At 43.6% G+C, this 22,279-nt stretch overlaps 1 protein-coding gene across 1 annotated transcript in view; it reads left to right on the top strand.

Moving 5' to 3' along the window:
* Positions 1 to 22,279, top strand: part of NR6A1 (nuclear receptor subfamily 6 group A member 1) — a 253,739-nt gene that overhangs the window by 225,646 nt on the left and 5,814 nt on the right. The window contains exons 4-7 of the mRNA XM_030817800.1: positions 6,317 to 6,372; positions 9,991 to 10,145; positions 11,846 to 12,073; positions 14,019 to 14,273. Of these exons, the coding sequence (XP_030673660.1) occupies positions 6,317 to 6,372; positions 9,991 to 10,145; positions 11,846 to 12,073; positions 14,019 to 14,273 (694 nt within the window). The remainder of the gene's footprint in view (positions 1 to 6,316; positions 6,373 to 9,990; positions 10,146 to 11,845; positions 12,074 to 14,018; positions 14,274 to 22,279) is intronic.

Below are 22,279 nucleotides of genomic sequence, written 5' to 3'. Positions count from 1 at the left end.
TAAAACACACCAACATTGTATATACCCCCGATATGAAACACTGAGAAGGTCACACATATACACACACACAGGGGTAAGTTCACTCAGTCTAATCCTGAGAAAACAGACAAGCTCATATTGAGGGACATTCTTCAGAATAACTGACATTTGACAAAATACCCATTTGAAAAATGTCAAAGTCACAAAAAACAAGGAAAGACTGAGCTGTCACAGACTGGAGACGACTATGAAGGCATGACAGCTAAATGCAATGTGGGCCCCTGGATTGTGTTCTGGAACAAAAGATATCGGTGAAGCAACTGGAGAAATCAAAATAAAGTATGTACTTCGGTTAACAGTATTGTACCAAAGTTAATTTCCTAGTTTTGATGACTAGACATGATTATGTCAAATGTTAAAAGGAGGAGGGTATATGGGAACTCTCCATACTATTTTTGCAACTCTTGTATAAAGTCTAAACTTACCTCAAAATTTAAAAAATTAACTATTAAAAAAATGCAGCTGCCATTTGTGGCTGGGGCTTTTTCACCTATGTGCAAGACAGCTCTCTCTTGTCCTCCATCTTTGGATATGGAACTTAGTATCTTTTCAGACTTGAAAGTTGGCTCATCAGAAAACTCAGTAGCAAAGCAATGAGGAAGATCTAAAGAAGGGTGGTGAATGGAGACTGGGCCCTATCTGTCCATCCCCACTACTGCACTAGTATCCCCCATGTATGTTCCTTACCCATCTTGCAGTCTTCGGGATAAAGTCAGGCTCCTTAAGGTGATTTTCAAGGCCCCTCTTGACACTGGCATCAGCCACCTGATCCCTTTCCTTCTCCATTTGGTGTTCCCCACTCACAGTCTGCATTCCATCCTAGTTCTTCAAAAACCCAGTGATGTTTCCTATTTTGCACATGTGGTTTCATCTGCCTGAAAGAAGAGGGGGGTTCATCCCCCCCTTCTTCTACTCCTGACTTCAAGGTTCAGCATTTATTTGTAACATCCTCTAAGAAGCCTTCTCTGACACCACCCCCTACCAGATAACCCTCCTGTGCTTCCACAGCTTTTTTGCATGCCTTCTGCCATAACCCTGATCACCTTGTGTTATCTTTCTCTGTTCACTCGTCTGTTTCCCTCATTATTAGACAATGAGCCCCTCAAGGGCCATGATCAAGTCCTACTTTTCTGTTGGTCCGTCAGCAAATAACTCAGTAGTGATAGGATGCTCCCTGGTTAGATAGATTGACTGTGATGGAGGGCCATGGCAGGAAGTGGGATGGGGAAAATATTGTCAGAGGAGAAATGAGGATACAGTCAGCTTCATGGCGGGTGGTGGGGGTGGGTTTCATATTAGTTAAGTAACTACGTGAAAAAATAAAAAATTTCCTTAATTCTGTGGTCTCATAACTTGCTAACTCGTTCAAAAGTATAAAGGTCAAGGAAAGCTTCTTGGAGGAGGTGATGTTTGCAGAATGGCATTGTGAGGCAGTGATCCTATGGCATCGCCATATCACTTTACCAGGGTACAAAGTGTCCCAGGACACAACACAGAGGTCTGCGTGAAGCACTGAGAAATCTCAAGGAGGGATAACATTTGAGCAGAATCTTAAAGAAATCAAAGTTCGTGTTCCTTACAAACATTTTTTTTACATTTCTTACATTTTCCTTACGAACTTTTTTTTTACATTTTATTATGCCAAAAAAAATTGTAGAGACAAGTTTTCAGCATATTGCCCAGGCAGCTCTTGAACTGAGGATCAAGTTCAGCTGAGCTGAACTGAGCTCAAGCAATTCTCCCACCTCAGTCTCCCAAAGTGCTGGGATTACAGGCATGAGCGTATGCACTGCCAAAAGGTTGTTTGTTTGTTTTTAAATTAATACTTTAAAATTTTGTTCTGTTTTATTTTGAAATAATTTCAAGCTTACAGAAAAGTTGCAGCAGTAGTAAGAATTCCCATATGCCCTTTACCCAAATTCACCAATTGTTAACATTTTGCCACATTTGCTTTATCATGCTATTTGTTTTATTATTTTCCCTCCCCCCTCCCCCTTGCTCTTCTTTCTGTCTCTCTCTTTCACCTTCCCCAGTTCCCACAGGTAAGTAAGTGTGTGTGCACCTGCATGTGCGCACCTTCTTAGCCGTTTGAGAGTGAAGCATAGGCAGTGTTCCTCTTATTTCTAGCAATCACAGTACTGTTATCAAAACCAGGAAATTTAACATGACACAATACTATATTATTAGCAGATCTTATTCAATTTTTGCCACTCATCCCACTGTCCTTTATAGCAATTTTATTTTTTCTGATCTAGAAGCCACTTCAGGAAATCACATTACATTTAGTTTTTATGTATTTTCAGTCTCTTTTAATCTGAAATAGTTCCTCAGTCTTTCTTTGTCTTTATTAACATTGTCGATTTTGAAGCAAATAGGTCATGTATTTTGTAGAATATCCCTTAATTTGGGCTTGTCAGTTGCCTCACGATTACATGCAGGTTATGCATTTTTCACAAGAATGCCATAGAAATGATGTTGTGTCCTTCTTAGACCATAATATCAAGAGCACATGATGTAAGTGTATACCCATTATTGGTGATATTAACTTGAATCACTTGGTTATGATGATGTCACTTAGGGAAGGTGGTGTTGCCAGATTTTTTCCACTTTTTAAGTTTCTTTCTGAGTACAGGCAACATATGCAGAGACAGAACTATGTAAAACAGAATAGCATGACTAAAGACTAACAAATAGTTATCTATATGTAGGGTATAGCATTTATGGCAAGAGATGAGGATGAGAGGTCCCACCAGAACCAGATGCTAGATGGTCTTGAATGCCATGCTAAGGAGCTTAGATTTGGCCCATGGACCAAAGGCGCCACCGACAGGTTTTGAGGGGAGCTTTGATGTAGTTAGCTTTGTTATTTATGGTTTCTGGGTTTTGTTGACTGCCTAGGCCCAAGCAAATGAAGAATGGTAGGCATATGAGTTCCAGAGCAGAAAAAGTATTTGTGGTGCCTTCTGAGAAGATAGAAGAGCCATGGCTAGGGCCATTCTCTTTCTTAGACTTAGATAAGAGTTACAGCAGAACCATTCCTAATACTGCATACAGGAGCCATTTGTTCTTTTTAATCAAATCACTGCCAGATAGATTTTAGCCCTGCTGAAAAACTTGTTAGTTCAGTGTGGCATCAAGGAATAAGCACAGCTTTAGAATCAGAAGATCTAAATGGAAACCAGCTCTGTCATTTCTTCCCTGAGCAAATCTCTTTACCTCTCTGAGCTCTGTTTCCTCATCTCAAAAATGCGTGGGAGAATAATACACCTTCCAAGGTGGTTGTGAGGATCACATGAGATAACATACATATGTGCAAGAACATTATAAGTTTGAAAATATGGTCCAAGGTTTTATTTTTAACAGAGGCACTGTGGCACATTGTATTGATTTCCACACTTCAGGTGGTTTCATGGTATCTTGACCGATTTTATCATCTCTAAATGGGTACTGCTGTTTATATTAGTCTTTCAATAACTTTTAAAAATCAAAGTTAATTTTTAAAGCCAATTCTTTACCACCTCATTAAAATTTTGTTCTGTTTTATTTTGAAATAATTTCAAGCTTACAGAAAATTTGCAACAGTAGTAAGAATTCCCATCTGCCCTTTACCCAAATTCACCAATTGTTAACATTTTGCCATGTGAGTTGCACATCAGAATAAATGTATAATTTAAGAATAATTAATAATTAAGAATGTATAATTAAGAGTTTATGCACCACCTAAAAGTATCTTATGTTTCTCCACTAGGATGCATACATAGTAGTAGTAGAAAGAAGTCTGATCTTAGAGTCTGATAGCGTGGGTTCCAACCCTGATTCTGCTCTTTAGTTTCTGTCTTTTCCAGCAAAATACTTCATTTCTGTGAGCCTTAGATCCATCTGTTCAATGGGAGTGATACTAATACTTTACTCATGAGTGATTTTACCTCAGAGAACAGTATGTAACACATAGTAGATTTCTATCATATACGCATTTTCTTATTCTGGGTGGGGTCGAGGAAGAAGATGAACATTTTTTTGAGATGGAGTTTTGCTCTTGTTGTCCAGGCTGGAGTGCAATGGCACCATCTCAGCTCATCGCAACCTCCACCTCCCGGGTTCAAGCAATTCTCCTGCCTCAGCCTCCCGAGTAGCTGGGATTATAGGCATGTGCCACAACAGCCGGCTAATTTTGAATTTTTAGTAGAGACGTGGTTTCTCCATGTTGGTCAGGCTGGTCTTGAACTCCCAATCTCAGATGATCTGCCCTCCTCAGCCTCCCAAAGTGCTGGGATTACAAGTGTGAGCCACTGCACCTGGCCGATGAGCTTTTGAATTTCAGAACAAGAGATTGGCAAGATGTAAATCTTTGAGACATGTGGCTCTTTAAATGAAAAGTAAAGTATGTTGCGTTCTTTTCACACCTCCAGGACAGTGAAAATGAGGTAACAGCTGAACTATTAATATATTTGATGTTGTATGCCAGTGACAGATCTTTGTTCTCTTCCTATGAGCTGAAATAAAGACATGTGAGATGTTATTATTGGAAATAGAAATACCCAAAGACTGTCATTGACCATGGAACAGCAGAGAAGCGATTGTAAAGATTTTAGAACTTGAAATTAGATTGAAAGAGACCTCCCAGCCAACAAGCAGCATATATCTAGCTCTAACATAGGCTATGTATGTTTCTTACTCCAAATTCACAACAGCTTTTTATAAAGCAGACTGACCATGTTGCCTCCACTTAGCAGATGAAAATATTAAGATTCTAGCAAAGTTGAGAATAGAACCTTGGATTTTTAACTCAAAGAGGCTAGGGAGAGGGAAGGATTAGTTACTAAGTGCTTACTTTACATGCAAGGCCCTAGGGTTGGTGTTTTAGCCATACCATTTTATGTAATGTAATGTAAAACAAGTACCAGTATTCTCTCTTTTCATTTCAGTAAAGCCAAAGTCCAGAGAGGCAAAGAAACTTGTTCATAATTAAACAGACCAGGAAGAAACAGGATTTGGACCCTAACTTACTTAATTCTGAATTTCCTGTCAGCCTTTTAGTTACCTCAGAAACAGGGTGATACTTGGAGCTCCCACCTTTTGAGGCAATCAGTCCCTGCCTCAGGAACTTTCTAGATTCCTTATGTTAATTTTTTAAAGTGGCAGGTATATCCTAGGAAGGCTTGCTATTACATAATGTCATTAGCTTATCTTCTGTTACTGTTAACATTAACCCCTTCCAAGCTACCCTCCACAGTGGCTGTCACAAAGATTTTTGAAAAATCCCAATATGACCGCAGTGCCCCCCTACATTCCTTCTTGTCCTCAAGCTCCTTAGCTAAAGTTATACCCTAGTCTGGCATTCAAGGCTCTTTATGATCGAGGCCCAATAGGCCTTTCCACCCTTATCTCATGCTACTCTTCCCCCACATAGGCCACCCTTCCCCTATGCTTTAGCCAGATTAAGCCACTTGGAAGTTCCCAGAAAGAAGAGCTTATTCTTACCTTCAGCTTGCTTTTTTGTACACTGTTCGCTCAGCCTGGAGCACTCTTTTCCTGGCTGCCTAAATCCTACTTAACCTTTAAGACTCAGTTCAGAAGTTTTCTTTTCCAGAAAGGATTGCCTAATACTGTGGTCCTACTATAATTGCAAATCAGGGGTTCTTCTCTATGCCCCCGTATTAAGTGTTCCATAAAGAGTGATGATAATATTAGTAGTAGTTGTTATTCTTAGTCAGGAGATACTACTTAAAGGATGCTTTTTATACTTACAAAATGCTAGGTAAGCTCCTTCAACTACACAGGTGCTCTACTGACTGCCTTTGCAGGGTGAAACCATTGAGGTAAAAATTCTGATTAATGAAAAAAACAAAAAACCTGTTCTGATTCTACAAATCAAACCTAAACTTAGGCTGGGAATACAAACTATTTTATTTTAAAATGGAAATACTCTGTCCGCCCCCCCTCTAGAATTTGTCAAAACCTTAAGATGCATCATCCTGGCAGGATGTTTGTAACTGAAGGACTAGTGAACAGTGTTATCACCTTTTTTGAATATATTGAATGTATACAGTGTGTGTAGTATGTATGCAATGCCTTGGGGGCCCCAAAATATTGCTGCCTATGAAGGAGCCTGGAATAATAGAAATAATTGTGTGCTTTGGGTCCAGAAGGACCTGTGTTTTAATCTTGGATTCACCAATTACTGTCTTATGCTTTTGGCCAAGTAAATTCTCTTTTTGTGCTAAGACTTATATCAGTGTGCTTCTGACTGCCTTTCTTGACTTATGTTTCCTTCCAGCTATCAGAGAAGATGGCATGCCTGGAGGCCGGAATAAGAGCATTGGGCCAGTCCAGGTGAGTTCTAGACCTCAGTCTCTGTGGTCCATCCCGGAAGCCCAGGGCTCCAGCTGTTGCTGAAACTGCTCACCTTGATTCTTTCATCTGCTGCTGAGGAGAGTCATCTTTGCTTTCATTTCTGTAAAAGTGGTTTTACATCCTGGATGTGAAAGTGCTTTGAAAATCTTAAATATGTAAGTTAATGATTAAAGCTCTTCCTGTGATCCCTCAGCCTTTCCTAAGGATTTCACAGACAGTGAACCCAGTTATGGTTCTGAACCATCCAGAGGACTTTTTGATCAATCCTTAAGGTTATAGATAACTAAGCCTGGCAGAAATGAGCAAGACTACTTTGCTTTGTTCGTTTCATCTAAAAAATATATCAGCAGAATATTATTGTCTTATTGTAGAGTAGGAATGATAATACCCCCATTCAATCCCACAGACATTTACTGAGTTCCTGCTCTTCCAGGCCCTATACTGTGAACTCAGTCTAATGGGAGAAACAGATAGGTAAACAGACATCATAGTAAGGTGAGAGGTAACAGAGGATGCCCAGGGAGTACAGAGGGAGGGGCATCTATTCTGTTTGGGCTAGAGCCGTGGTTGGGGACTAGAGACACTCAAGAAAATAGACTGTGAAAAGACCCAACGATGAATCTCTATGACAAGGAGTTTGTTCAATTAGGCTGGAACATTGGGCACATGTAGTAGAGTGGCAGAAGATAAGGCAGATTCCTTGAATTTGGAATCAGTTCATTAGGGAGTGGCCTTCAACTGTCTTTGACTACAGCTCCTTAGGAGTAGTCTTTGTGGGGCCAGCCTACACCGCTTGTTCTTAACCTGTTGTTCTTACTTGCCAGCAGAAGAGCTTCATGAGAGTAGAAAATTGGATATATCTCTGCCAATCAGGTGAATCCCTTGGCACACTAGTAGGCAGAGAGCATGCCTTAGGAATTACTAGTGGCCAGGAGCAGTGGCACACGCCTGTAATCCCAGCACTTTGGGTGGCTGAGGCAGGAAGATCGCTTGAGGCCAGGAGTTCAAGACCAGCCTGGGCGACATAGCAAGACAGACCCTGTCTCTACCACAAATAAAATTTTGAAAAACTATTATTGTTACTGGTATGAGCCAAGAGGCAACCACTAAAAGGTTTTATTTAGATTTGCATTTTAGAAAGATCATTCTAGCAGGTAGAAATGGTTTGTGAGGAGTGAGGTGAGGGTGAGTGAAACTGAGGGAGAGAGAAAGCAGTTAGAAGGTTTTCACAGAAGTACAGGCAAGAGATACAGATAATAGTTTGAAGCAGAGCAATGGCAGTGCAGATTGAGGGGAGAGAATAGACTCAAGAGATATTTACTGGGTAAATTTATAGGATTTAGCCAGATAAATGTGAGGGAATGAAAGAAAGGTGTTTGGAGTTGTCTTAAGACATACACTGATGATGTTTGGGGGATTTCCTATCATATGAGCACAGCATACATTCAATCAGGCTGTGTGACTCCCAACTCTGCTGTATTTATTCTTTTTTTCTAAAACATTTTTATTCTCATTATTCAAGTCATATATATGTCTTATAAATTCTTTTTGTGTTTTGGTCTGGACTAATAGCTGCTCTTTTTTATTATGGCAGAAGTTAAAACCATATAACATGAAATCTACCTTTTGAACAAAATTTTAATTATACAGTACAGAGTTGTTAACTATATGCACACTCTGATACAGCAAATCTTTAGAACTTTTTCATCTCTTACATGACTGAAATGCTATACCCATTAGACAGCAGTTCCTCATTTTCGTCTCCCTTTGCCCATGGCAGCCACCATTCCACTTTCTGCTTATAAGAGTTTGACTACCTTAAATACCTCATAAAGTGGAATCATGCAGTATTTGTGCTTCTGTGACTAGTTTATTTCACTTGGTGTAATGTCATCATGGTTCACCGTTGGTATAGCATATAACAGGACTTCCCTCTTTTTTAAGGTGTTTTATGTATATATCACATTTTCTTTATGCATTTCTCTGTCATCGGACACTTAAATTGTTTTCACTTCTTGACTATTTTTAATAATGCTGCAGTGAACGTGGAAGTGCAGATAATCTCTTCACAATCCTGATTTCAGTTCTTTTGGATAAATACCCATAGATGGGATTGCTGGATCATATGGTGGTTCTATTTTTAACTTTTTGAGGAACCTCCATGCTGTTTTCCATAGTGGTTGCACCGTTTTACATTCCCACTAACAGTGCACAAGGGTTTCCATTTCTTCACATCCTTACCAGCACTTGTTATTTTCTGGACTGGTTGTTATTTGTTTGTTTGTTTGTTTTTGGGTTTTTTTGTTGTTGTTGTGTTCTTTTACATATAACAGACATCCTAACAGGTGTGAGGTAATCTTCAAGTTTTGATTTGTATTTTCCTAATGATAAGTGATATTGAGCATCTTTTTATATACCTATTGGTCATTTGTCTTCTTTGGAGAAATGTCTGCTCAAGTTTCTTGTTCATTTTTCAATGGGTTTTGTTTTGTTTTGTTTTCTGTTCCTGAGTTATGGGAGTTCCTTGTATGTTGTGGATGTTGATCCCTTATCAAATGTATGGTAATATATTCTCCCATTTCATAGGGTATCTTTTTACCCTGTTGATTGTTTCCTTTGTTGCACAGAAGCTTTTTAGTTTAATGTAGTCACACTTGGCTGTTTTTGTTCTGTTGTCTGTACTTTGGGTGTTGCATCCAAGAAATCACTGCCAAGACCAGTTTTATGAAGATTTTGCCCTGTGTTTTCTCCAAGGAGTTTTATAGTTTTAGATCTTACATTTAAATATTTAATCTATTTTGTGGTTGACTTCTGTGAATGGTATAAGGGTTCGACGTCTTTTGGGGGGTGGGGGCAGGGCATGTGGATGTAGTTTTACCAGCACTATTTGTTGAAGAGAGTATCCAAAATGTGGTGATACAAAGCCTCACAAAGGATATGACATTTGGAGTTTTTTGTTTGGCTTTGTTTTGTCTTCTTTTAAGACAGGGTCTTGCTCTGTCACCCAGACTGGGGTGGGTTAGTGTGATCATGGCTCCCTACAGCCTCAATCTTCTGAGCTTAGGCCAGAATCTCCTGCCTCAGTCTCCAGAGTAGGTAGGACTACAGGCATGCATCACCAGGCGCAACTAATTTTTCTATTTTTTGTAGAGACGGGTTTCACTGTGTTGCCCAGGCTGGTCTTGAACTCCTGAAACTCCCAAAGTTTTGGGATTACAGGCATGAGCCACCATGCCTGGTGAGAGGTGACATTTGAATTGAATCTTAAAGGGCAAGTAGGAGATTGTCATTGAGGAGTGGTGTTTCAGGGTTAGAAAAGAATAGCCTCAAGGACAAAAAGGAGTTGAAAGAACCTTGAGGCTTCACGGCTTGAGAGTAGCGTAAATGAGCAGGAGGAAGGCCACGAAGGGCCATGGTGCCAGTAGGAAGGAAGCCACGCCGTCCTAAGATTAGTGAGAGGCTGGGAGTATGGGGATGGAGGAGAGGGAACCTAGGTTTCTGGGAAATCCTATGAGATTTAAATAAGCTCTCAGTCCTGAAGAAAGAACAGAGAGTGTCTTGAGCACCCATCTAACATGTCTCAATTCCTTGTCAAAGATATCAGAAGAAGAAATCGAAAGGATCATGTCTGGGCAGGAGTTTGAGGAAGAGGCCAATCACTGGAGCAGCCATGGTGATAGTGACCACAGTTCCCCTGGGAACAGGGCTTCGGAGAGCAACCAGCCCTCCCCAGGCTCCACACTGTCCTCCAGGTGAGCTTTAAGGCAAACCCATGGTCATCATCTAGGGATCCCCCACCAAGGGGAGACCTCCAGAAAACCTCTGGCTGAGTATCCCTGCCAGACTGTCTCAGCCATTGTACTGTTGCTCCCTCAGACTCTTGGAGTAGGGGTCAGGATGATTGAAAACAGTGTTTCCCAGCCCCTTTTATGCTAAAGACCTTGAAAATGTCAGTGGTCTCTTCTGCAGACTGATAAAGTGCTATAGCTTCTATCCATGCCCATGCATTCTTCACCTAACAGAATAACATTTTAAATGTTGCCATTTTCCCTCATTTATCACTGAAATAAACCTTTTTGACAGTTTTGAATTAAACTATAATTTCTCTGTCTCACAAGAGTCAATGTTTTTCACTTTATAAATTTTAAGAAACATTGAAGGCTTTTTAAGCCAGTCAAATTTGCTGCTATCAGAGAATACAAACTTAGAAACTCTTGGTTCAAGCATATCTTTAGTTAGTTGTCGAGTGTGAAATAGAGCCTTCAGCTATTAGGGAATCTTTCCTTTCCCCAGAAACCTTTCTTATAGGATATGGATTGACAAACTTTTTCTGCAAAGGCCAGATAATAAATATTTTCAGCTTTCCGGGCCTAATGGTTTGGATCTCAGCTTCTGTGTTCTGCCTTTGTAGTGTGAAAACAGCCATGGCCATGGACATTATGTGAACCAGTGAGCATGGCTGTGTTCCAAAATAGGCAGTGGCCTGGATTTAGCTTGCAAGCCAAAGTTTGCCAACCCCAGTTATAGGAGATACATTTAGGCAAAAGCTGGAGGATTTTTTTTTTCTTAAGAGATGCCAGGCATGGTGGCTCACATCTGTATTCCCAGCACTTTGGGAGGTCAAGGTGGGTAGATGGCTTAAGTCCAGGAGTTCAAGACCAGCCTAGGCAACATGGCAAGACTCTGTCTTTTGTTTTTTTTTTTTAATTAAGTACTTTTTTTTAAAAAAAGAGATGGAGTCTTGCTATGTTGCCCAGGCTTGTCTCAAATTCCTAGCCTTAAGTGATCCTCCCACCTCAGCCTCCCAAGTAGCTGAAACTGTAGGTGCACACCACTGTGGCTGGCTTAGGTTTTGTTTTTTTTTTAATTAGTTAACAGAGTGGTTAGCTTTCTCCAAGAAAGGAAAGGAAGGCAAAAATCTACCTTTGTCTTCATATTTAATTAAAGCTTTTATCCCATTCAGGTGCTCCTTCGTTTGTTCTTTCCTTGGACTATTTAGGGGGTTGTTGCCACATGCCGGGTTCCTTGCTAGATGCTGGATTTGTTTTGTAGCCTAGCCAGGCACTTAGCCTGTCTGTGCCTTAGTTTTCCTAGCAGTATTATAATACAAATAGCCACTTTGTCATCATAGTCTACACGTATCTGTTAAAAAACTGTCCAGACATGGCACCTATACAAAGAATTCATTGAACCAATATTTATTCATTAGCTACTCTGCCATGCACTGAGTGTCCAATGGTGACCCCAACATTCATATACCCATAGAGTCTTTGTCTTACAGATGGAAATCTAGTAGGAGAGACATGAACTTAACTATTAATTATGCCCCCTGGCTTGATGAAGACACATACCTCATGTTCAAAGAATACCTAAAGTCACCTTCTGGCTCACTTCCTTTGAGTAATTACTAGACTTGCCATGCCTCTGTTTGACGCAAGACTTTTCTCTCCAGTAGGTCTGTGGAACTAAATGGATTCATGGCATTCAGGGAACAGTACATGGGAATGTCTGTGCCTCCACATTACCAATATATACCGCACCTTTTTAGCTATTCTGGCCACTCACCACTTCTGCCCCCACAAGCTCGCAGCCTGGATCCCCAGTCATACAGTCTGATTCACCAGCTGTTATCAGCCGAGGACCTGGAACCATTGGGCACGCCCATGTTGATCGAAGATGGGTGAGTGAGCTCCACCCTTCTTGGCCCCTTGCAGTCTCAAAGTGTCCCTACCCCACACCCACTGGCTCCCTGGCTCCTATACCCGTGGCTTCAGAATGAGTTGGGGGGATAATGACTCAAGTGTCAGAGGCCAAATCTGTGGTTATCTTTGAAACCAGTGATCTCTTATTTTTTCCTTAAGCATCCTTTCTCATGGAGTTGAGGTTACTTTCCAGTTCCTATGGAATTGAGATAAGAAGGGCATTTGTTTCTGCTTGGGCCTAGGTAAGCCAGGTCCTGGGATGGGTCGGAGCACTTCCATGCTAGAGATGAGCAGTAATTTTGGGAATAGTTATATATCAGATATAGGCTCCTTCACAAAGCCCTAGCTGGTTGTAGCCTGTCTGCACCCCTCACCAGCATCCCCATGGCTAGCCTGGTGGCATGTGACCACTTTAAGTGCAGGCTTGATGGGTGGAAGGAGTATTCTTTCAGTCTTTAGTCAACTCTACCTGAGGAGATAATAGTTCAGCCTTCGGGCCTACCCGTTGCTGCATCCATTACTCCTTTGGCCTAGAGCATAAGCGATTTGAGTGTTATCAAGCTTAGACCTCCCAGGAAGGTATCCTGAGATTTCTTAAGCTAGTTTCCAGTTTCAGAAGAGGAGATTAAAATATCTACCCACAAGGAGGTCACACAAACCCTTTGTAAATCTAGATGTAGGAAGCCGGGTGTGGTGGCTCATGCCTGTAATCCCAGCACTTTGGGAGGCCTAGGTGGGCGAATCACCAGGTCACGAGTTGCAGACGAGCCTGGCCAACATGGTGAAACCCCGTGTGTACTAAAAATACAAAAATTAGCTGGATGTGGTGGCACGCGCCTGTAATCCCAGCTACTCAGTAAGCTGAGGCAGGAGAATTGCTTGAACCCAGGAGGTGGAGGTTGCAGTGAGCCGAGATTGTGCCACTGCATTCCAGCTCTGGGTGACAGAGCAAGACTCCGTCTCAAAAACAAACAAACAAAAAAATTTAGATATAGGAGTGTGAGGAAAAGTCTTGGCAAAGGGGCCTTGAGAGGAAGTAAGCTGAAACTCTTGGGTCTGTGAGTCTGTGGTCTCAAAGGCCCCTTTTATTCCAGCTTTATCTTAAAGGAAAGGCTGAGCAGTGCTGGTTCCTGAACTCACCACCAGGGGGTGGAGTGAGAGCAGAAAAAGCTTCTGAACTTGTTCTGTTCTCTTCAGTGGTCTGGACGCGAGGCTTATTTTTGTGCCAGTTCCTTTGTTGGGTGGGCATCAGATCCACCCCATTAGAGTTCCATTGCCAGAATTTGAACAGGAGTGACTTGGATTTTCTCTAAGACGTGGAACATTAGAGAACACCAACAATGAAAGTCATATTCCCTGACAATTGGACGCATTTCTTTCTTTTTTTTTTTTTTTTTTAGACAGAGTCTTGCTCTGTCGCCCAGGCTGAAGTACATTAGCGCAATCTCCGCCTCTCCGGTTCAAGTGATTCTGCTGCCTCAGCCTCCCGAGTAGCTGGGATTACAGGCATATGCTACCACGCCCGGCTAATTTTTGTATTTTTAGTAGAGATGGGGTTTCACCATGTTGGCCAGGCTGGTCTCGAACTCCTGACCTCAAGTGATCCACCTGCCTTGGCCTCCCAAAGTGCTGGGATTACAGGCACGAGCCATTGCACCCAGCCAATTGCACACATTTCTAAGTCTCTTTTCCCCTCGGCAGCCTTTCCTCACCAGACCCACCTCTCCAGCCCTGAACTTGCTGCTGGCCTCAGCCCTCCCCCTTTATCAGAAAATCACACTGAATGGAACTGGAGACCCGTGGGCATGGAGCAAGGAGCCCACTGCCAGGGTCTCTTTGTGCCCTTGGGACTACCTTCTCTCTGTACCCTTATCCTCACCCTCTGACCAATGAAAGTGACTTTCCCCTGTCCCTGCCCCTCAGATATGCTGTGACACAGGCAGAACTGTTTGCCCTGCTTTGCCGCCTGGCCGACGAGCTGCTCTTTAGGCAGATTGCCTGGATCAAGAAACTGCCTTTCTTCTGCGAGCTCTCAATCAAGGATTACACGTGCCTCCTGAGCTCTACGTGGCAGGAGCTAATCCTGCTGTCTTCCCTCACCGTTTACAGCAAGCAGATCTTCGGGGAACTGGCTGATGTTACTGCCAAGTACTCGCCCTCCGATGAAGAGCTACACAGGTGAGGGCTCCTGGCTGGGGAAGAAATACCAAACAACCAAACAGTTGTCATCCCTGTAAGGCAGAGTTGCCTGGCCCTTCAGAGGATAGGCACTACACCTCATAGGCCTGGATTTTTTTTTTTTTTTTTTTTTTTTTTTTTTGAGACGGAGTCTCGCTCTGTCGCCCAGGCTGGAGCGCAGTGGCGCAATCTCGGCTCACTGCAAGCTCCGCCTCCCGGGTTCACGCCATTCTCCTGCCTCAGCCTCTCCGAGTAGCTGGGACTACAGGCGCCCGCCACCACGCCCGGCTGATTTTTTGTATTTTTAGTAGGGATGGGGTTTCACCTTGGTCTCGATCTCCTGACCTCGTGATCCACCCGCCTCGGCCTCCCAAAGTGCTGGGATTACAAGCGTGAGCCACCGCGCCCGGCATAGGCCTGGATTTGAATCCTCACTCTGCCACTGACTAGATTTGTGACCTTGGCCAAGTCTCTGATCCTCAGGTTCTGAACTGGTAAAATGGGGTGATAACAGAATTTCCCCAGTAAGATGGTTGTTACGAATACATTTTATGCATTCAAGCTTAGCAGAATGCTAAGCTGTAATTTTTGTAAAAATTAATTATTTTTTGAGACAGAGTCTCATTCTGTCGCCCAGGCTGGAGTGTAGTGGCGCGATCTTGGCTCACTGCAACCTCTGCCTCCAGGGTTCAAGTGATTCTCCTGCCTTAGCCTCCCAAGTAGTTGGGATTTCAGGTGCCTGCCACCACGCCTGGCTAATTTTTGTATTTTTAGTAGAGATGGGGTTTCACCATGTTGGCCAGACTGGCCTCAAACTGCTGACCTCAAGTGATCTACCCATCTCAGCCTCTCAAAGTGCTGGGATTACAGGTGTGCGCCACCGCACCCAGCTGATCTTTATTATACTTGGATTACTGAGATAATGCATCCAGGAAAAATAAAAATATAAATTCTGCCTACAAGGCAAGAGAGGCTCTGAACTGGAGTTTACAATCCAAGAAAGAGACCTAGGAGTCATTTTGGTACCTATGGTGTGCCAGGCACTAGGCTAGATTTTTTTTTTTGAGACGGAGTCTGGCTCTGTCACCCAGGCTGGAGTGCAGTGGTGCAATCTTGGCTCACTGCAAGCTCCACCTCCCAGGTTCACGCCATTCTCCTGCCTCAGCCACCCGAGTAGCTGGGACTATGGGGGCCCGCCACCACGCCCGGCTAATTTTCTGTATATTTACAAAAGTAGTAGTAGAGACGGGGTTTCACCGTGTTAGCCAGGATAGTCTCCATTTCCCAACCTCGTGATCCACCTGCCTCCCGAAGTGCTGGGATTACAGGCGTGAGCCACTGCGCCCAGCCTAGGCTAGATATTTTTAATTGTCTTCTTTTTTTCTCACAGCCTCCAGCCTTATAGGTGGTGTTGTGCCTATTTTATAGATGAGAAAACTGAAATTCAGAGAGACTTCCCCGTAAGAGTTTGGGATTTGAATCCAGAGCCTTAGATTTGAGCATATGCCTGCCTGCCTGAAAAGCTTAGGTTCTTTGACTCCATCTGACAGGTGGTGAGATGTTGAAAGGATAGGACTAAAAGACTGAGATACTCTCTTTGTCATTTTCTGGCATAAAATTTTATCCCAGCTGGCAAGTATCCTTAAAATCTCCCTGTCCAGAGTGGGTCGTCTCCCTGCTGTTCTGGGGCCTGTCCAAGCACACTTTTTACTCATTTACTCTGCAGACCTGGAGCACAGGGTGGCCATATTTTCTGACCCCTAAAATCAAGACAGATGATCTGCTGAGATGACTTTCTGCCTTGTTAATCCATATGAAAAGTCTTATAGCCAGGCGCGTGGCTCATGCTTGTAATCCCAGCACTTTGAGAGGCCAAGGCAGGCCGATCACCTGAGGTTGGGAGTTCGAGACCACCTGACTGACATGGAGAACCCCTGTCTCTACTAAAAATACAAAAATTAGCCAGGTGTGGTGGCACATGCCTGTAATCCCAGCTACTCGGGAGGCTGAGGCAGGAGAATCGCTTGAACCTGGTAGGTGAAAGTTGCAGTGAGCTGAGATTGTGCCATTGCACTCCCGCCTAGGCAACAAGAGCGAAACTCCGTCTCAAAAAAAAAAAAACAAAAAGTCTTATAATGCTTAATTTGTATTTAAATAGACATTTCAGTAAATGACCTTTATTGGCCAATTCACAATACTGGAAGTCATGGGATTCCAGGGCACCAAGAAGGAGAAAAGAAAAGGTGCCCCTGGCCGGGCACGGTGGCTCACCCCTGTAATCCCAGCACTTTGGGAGGCCGAGGCGGGCAGATCACGAGGTCAGGAGATCGAGACCATCCTGGCTAACATGGTGAAACCCCGTCTCTACTAAAAATACAAAAATTAACCAGGCATGGTGGCGGACGCCTGTAGTCCCAGCTACTTGGGAGGCTGAGACAGGAGAATGGCGTGAACCCGGGGAGGCAGAGCTTGCAGTGAGCCGAGTTTGCGCCACTGCACTCCAGCCTGGGCGACAGAGTGAGACTCTGTCTCAAAAAAAAAAAAAAAAAGACGCCCTATCCATGAAAATTGGAGAGGGGAAAGTAGCAGCCCTTACACTTTTCTTCACAGAACTGGGGTCCATCTCCCCCTCCCACCCAGTTGTGGCATAAAGACAAGCCAAGACTCAAGCAGAGAACAGTACTCCAAGACGTGCAAGGGCCCTTTGCACAGCTAGGGGAGGAAGGAGTCAGCTTGCTGACTCTCTGTACTTGTTTTCTAGTATTTCCTTATTAATGATGCTTACTGGCTTCAGGGTGATCTGTAAATGACAGAGTTTTGAACCCAGCTGACACTCTGTCTGGTAAATAGAGCTATCTGATTTTGCAGTTGACCTAACCCCTTGTCCAGAGACTCTAATTCATTGTTTCCATCAAATTCCTGTCTCCTGCTCCATAACTCTGCTCCATAGGGGTGTTTGGATAGCAGTCAGCCTGCTCTGATGCTGTCAGGGTTTGCAGAGCTGGCCCAAGGAGCCCAGCCTCTCTGGGTGCCTGGAATCTACCAGTTTGGCCTGGGACTACAAGATCAGCCTTTGGATTCCACTTCTGGGTAATGGGTTTGCCCAGGCCCTCTGCAGGCAGGCAGGGGTCACTGGCAGTACAGGGTTCTCTTTGGCTTTGAGCTTCATAAGGCATCGTATCTCACTGTAGCCAGTCCCTTAAGCCCCAAGACCAAGGCAAAAGTCAATAACAGCAGGAGTAGTGAGGAAACTTTTCCTTCCTTGGTAGGAATTTTTCTGATCAAGGAGGATCTAAAGCTGTACCGTCCACTACAGTAGCCACTAGCCTCATGTGGCTTTTAAAATGTAAATTTATTAAAATTAGAAATTTAGTTCTCATTTGCACCAGCCACATTTCAAGTGCTCAGTAGCCACATGGCGAGTGGCTACTAGTACAAATAAAGATCATTTTTATCACCACATAAAGTTTTATTGAACGTTGCTGTCTTTAGAACATGTGTTGCTGCTGAGCTGTCAAGTGGGTTCTGAGAATAGGAATGGATTTGTTGTTAGGACTCTACTGTGGAATCCATTGATGGAAAAATAACAGTTAAACTTCAACATGTTAGTTCTGATTCCATGGCCATTTACTGAGTATCATGTGTTTTGTGGGGAGGAAGCTGGGATCACAGGTGATGCAGACATGGTTTCTGACTCAGAGTCCCTATCTTTGATTTAGGGGACTGGGAGGCAAAAAGAAGCAGATACAGCTTACAGTGCAGGGTTGTGTTGGTGGAGATGGCGGAGCATCTGAAGAGAACTGTACAAGCATAGACCGAGGAGTGGGTACGTCTGTTCACAGGGTCAGGGAAGACTTACCAGAGGAACAGACATTTGAGCTGCACCTTGAAGTGGGAATTTCTAGGTACATTGTAGAGAACAGGAAGGAAGGAAGGCAGGAGATAACACAAAGTCCCAGAAGTTAGAGATCCTGGATGGTTGCTATGTGCAGGGAATCAAAAGCAATTCTGTGGATTTAGGGTATAAAGAGAATGTATCTAAGACAGAGAAATGAGGGGAGAATTGACTAGAGAGAAAGATACAGGCAGGACAGGTCATGAAGGTGCTCAAATGTCAATCTAAATAATTTGGGGTTTGTTGTGTAAATAGTATTAAATCTTGGGAAGTTTTTAAGTGGAGGAATTACACAGTCAGGTTGCATTTTAGAAAGATCTCTATGGCAGTAAAGTTCAGGATGGATTGGCGTGGACAAGACTGGAGTATGGTGGCTGGGTAGGAAGGAGGCTGTTCTATAGCCCAGGTAAAGGAGAACAAGGCCTGGACAAAGCAGCAGTGACTGTGGAGACAGAGAGGGGAGTACAAAGCCAAGAGATGTCAAGGAGATAAAGTCAGTGGGACTTCAGTGAGTGGAAAATGTTGGTGATGACTGCTGATTTTTTGGACTAGCCAGGCAGCTGGGCACCAGTTTTCTTAGCCAGGATGAAGGAGCAGGGAAGAACAGGATGGGAGATGAGTAACTCTGAGTTTGGTTTAGGTGTCTGTGGAGTCTGAGATGCATGTAGGACTGCCTAGGAGGTCATAGGAAGTGGAAGAACCTCTAGAGTCAGGTGAACCACTGGAAAGCAGTAACCGCTCTGCTAGACACCCAGGCTGTGGAGTCTGTAATTGGCCATAACACTCTCCTACCTTGCCTGCTACTGCCTTGCTGCCACTCCCCCAGATGGCCTTTACTTCTTCACAACTCTTGAGTGCAAGTGAGTTCCTGCTGTCATGGAAAGGCTTTTCCCAGATGATACATGATCACCTCCTTTTCTCTTCTCAAATATTGAATCAAATTTATGGTGCCCATATTCCTTAATCACACTGTTATCAGACAGTGAACCGGGTGAATTTGATTTAAAGCAGATTGTAGCACCAGCCAGTGACTGCTCCTGGCCCTAATCAAGACTCCTCTCAGGAGAAGATGCCTTGAGCTAGATGGGCTTTAATGGGCACTTCTATCTCATGAGCACCAGCTCCATTTCTGCTAGATCTCTGGAAAGTTGCCTCCCAGCTTCCCTGCCTAACTATAAGGCTCAGGAAACAGGCTTTTATTTTTGCTACAATAATGGGAGAGATGATGATGATGCTATTTGTAATGATAACAGCTAACAATTATGCCAAGTTCTATCTTAAGTGCCTTACATACATTATTTGTTGAATTCTTACTGCTACCTTGTGTGACTGGCACTGATATTATCCCTGTTCTAGAGATGAGGAGCATGAGGTTGAGAGAGGTGAAAATTAAAGGCTACAAGATAGAGATGGAGCTAAGTTTATCACCTGTATCTGTTGTGCTTCAATGTCCAGCCTCCTTAACATTGCCTTATACTAAATTCTTATTTTCCCAGAGCATTTTCAAAAGGTTTGACTTTCTGGAATTTGTCCTGAAACTAGTCTTAGTTTTCATCTTGGAGTCTGTACATGGGTGCTGAGATGGCAATTTCTCTAAGGTTGTGGCTGATGGCCACTCCTGGGGGTAGGTGCATTTAGATGAATGAAAAAGAGACAACTGAGTCTCTCAGCCTCCTTAATGGGACATAACTTACATAGTGTCAGTTTCAGTTGCTGACTGAATGGTCCAGTGGTTTGGGGGATCCTGGCAGGAATGTTTTCCTTGTCCCAGCATGCTTGTGTAATGGGAACCTAGAAGAAGAATGGGTGTGTTTGTCCAACTTTCTGGCTTTGAATGCTGATAATTTGTAGACAGTGAATACAGGGGCATTAAAACTGGAGTGGGCAGATGTGGAGGAGGCACGGCTGCAGGCAAAGGCAGGCCCATGAAACAGAGAACAACTTTGTTTATCAAGGGGTGGGATGCGGGGTGTGGAGGAAAGCTTTGCAGTCAGGCTGTGGAGACTGAGTGGGGGCTGCTAGGCTGGCTGCCAGCCCCCATCACTGCTGGGGGTCCATGGTGGCTGCCTGTTGGAGGAATTTTGGAAAAGAGGGATGTGCTGTCCCCAAGAGAAAGGGCAGATCTAGGGCATATGGACAGGCCAGCCACTTGGGAACTCCTTTGTGTCCCTCAGGTCAAGAGTCAGCCAGGAACAGGTTTGGCACTCCTGGCTAGGGGTCTGGCTGATAGCCACACACCTGCAGGGTCTGGAGTGCCAGAGTGAACACTTGGGGCAAGGGGTTGCTGATTAAAGGACAGAGCATTATCTTTGCTTGCTACATACTCGGCCACCAGACAGATGCTGACACTGCCTCTCCCCTTGTGTCCTCCTTTTTTGTGCCCTACCCCATTTCATCCCCACCCCTCCAGGCAGATACTGAAAGAAATTGGCAGTAAAGAACTTTTTTCCCCACTCTCAAGAACATAAATATCCAACACAGTGCTATGATGAGGAGTGGTCTTCACTCCCAGGCACACTGCCTCCTGCAAGTCTTAGCATCCTGGAGGCACTTGCAGGGGCAGTTCTGTGCACTGTAGCAGACCTGACATCCTCCCAGGGCTGGGCCCTGCTCTGAGTTGCTGTGGGGACACAACTCCTAAGGTCCCCTGTGGTAGTATGTGGTTAGCCTTTTCCAGGTAGCAGCTAAGAACAAGACAGGATCAAGGGTAGGCAGTGTAGTGCTGAGAAAAGTCCATATGCTTGGAATTAGAAAACCTAGGTTTGAACATTGGCCTCACCACCACTACCATTTACATCCCGTGCAACCTTGGGGTAGCCACCTCTTTTTCTGCTTCCTCATCCCTAACATGGAAGTGATACTTACTATGTATCCTTCCAGGTTATCAGGAAGGTAAAGTGTAAGCATGCATATGAAAAGGCCTAATACATAATAGAGACTCAGTAAATAACTCCCTGAGCCTTCATTCCCACATGTAAACAAAGGGGGTTATGATTTGTATCCATTCTGTGAATTTATTGGGAATATCAGTAAGATTAAATGTAGAATACTTAATGTGCCTCGCAGGTGGCAGACACTCAACAAATGGTAGAGTGGTAGAAACGGTATTATAGATAGGTGGTTATTGTGGTTATTCAATATGAATCTATCGGCCAGGCTGGGAATGTATCAGTAAAGTTGTAAAAGCCATTGGGCCAGGTGCAGAGAAACTGAGTCAGCCATAGTAGCTCAAATCAGCTAAAAGAATCCCCAGCTCATACTGGGAGCCATGCCAAGGCTGAAGGTCAGCGTTCCAAATTGCATGTGCAGTCATCTCTCAGTATCCATGGAGGATTGCTCCCAGGACCCCCATGGATACCAAAATCTACAAATGTTCAAGTCCTTCATATAAAATGGTGCAGTATTTGTGTATAACCTATGCATATTTTCCTGTATATTTTAAATCATCTCTAGAATCCTTATAATACTGGATGCAATATAAATGATGTAAATGCCATGTAAATAGTTATTACACTGGTTTTTTGTTTGGGGGGGGTGTTTTTTTTTTCTTTTTTAGGTTTTTTGGTTGGTTGGTTGGTTTGGTTTTTTGTTTTTTGTTTTATTTTTTTTTTCTGAGACAGGGTCTCACTCTATTGCCCAGGCCAGTGCAGTGATAACAGTCACAGCTCACTGCAGCCTCAACCTCCCACGCTCAGGTGATCCTCCCACCTCAGCCTCCCGAGTAGCTGGGTCCACAGGCACGCACTACCATGCCCAGCTAATTTTTGTATTTTTTGTAAAGATGGAGTTTTGCCATGTTGTCCAGGCTGGTCGCAAACTTCTGGGCTCAAGCAGTCTGCCTGCCTCAGCCTCCCAAGGTGCTGGGACTACAGGTGTGAGCCACCACACCCAGCCATTATACTGTGTTTTAAAAATTTGTCTTTTTTTATTGTTGTATTGTTTTGTAAAAAAAATGTTTTTGATGCAGTTGGTGGAACCCAGAGATATAGAACCCATGGATACGGAGAACTAGTTCTACCTGCTGCTGAGGCTCCCCTTGGTGCTTAAAAAGGGCAGGAGCCTCTGGCCCCAACCAGAGCCAGGCTTTCCCCAAGCAAGAGAAAGTGTCCTG

This window comes from Nomascus leucogenys, chromosome 8 (genome assembly GCF_006542625.1).
Source record: "Nomascus leucogenys isolate Asia chromosome 8, Asia_NLE_v1, whole genome shotgun sequence".
Lineage (NCBI taxonomy): Eukaryota > Metazoa > Chordata > Mammalia > Primates > Hylobatidae > Nomascus > Nomascus leucogenys.
The sequence above is the reverse complement of the archived record's forward strand: the minus strand, read 5'-3'. Positions and strand labels throughout refer to the sequence as shown.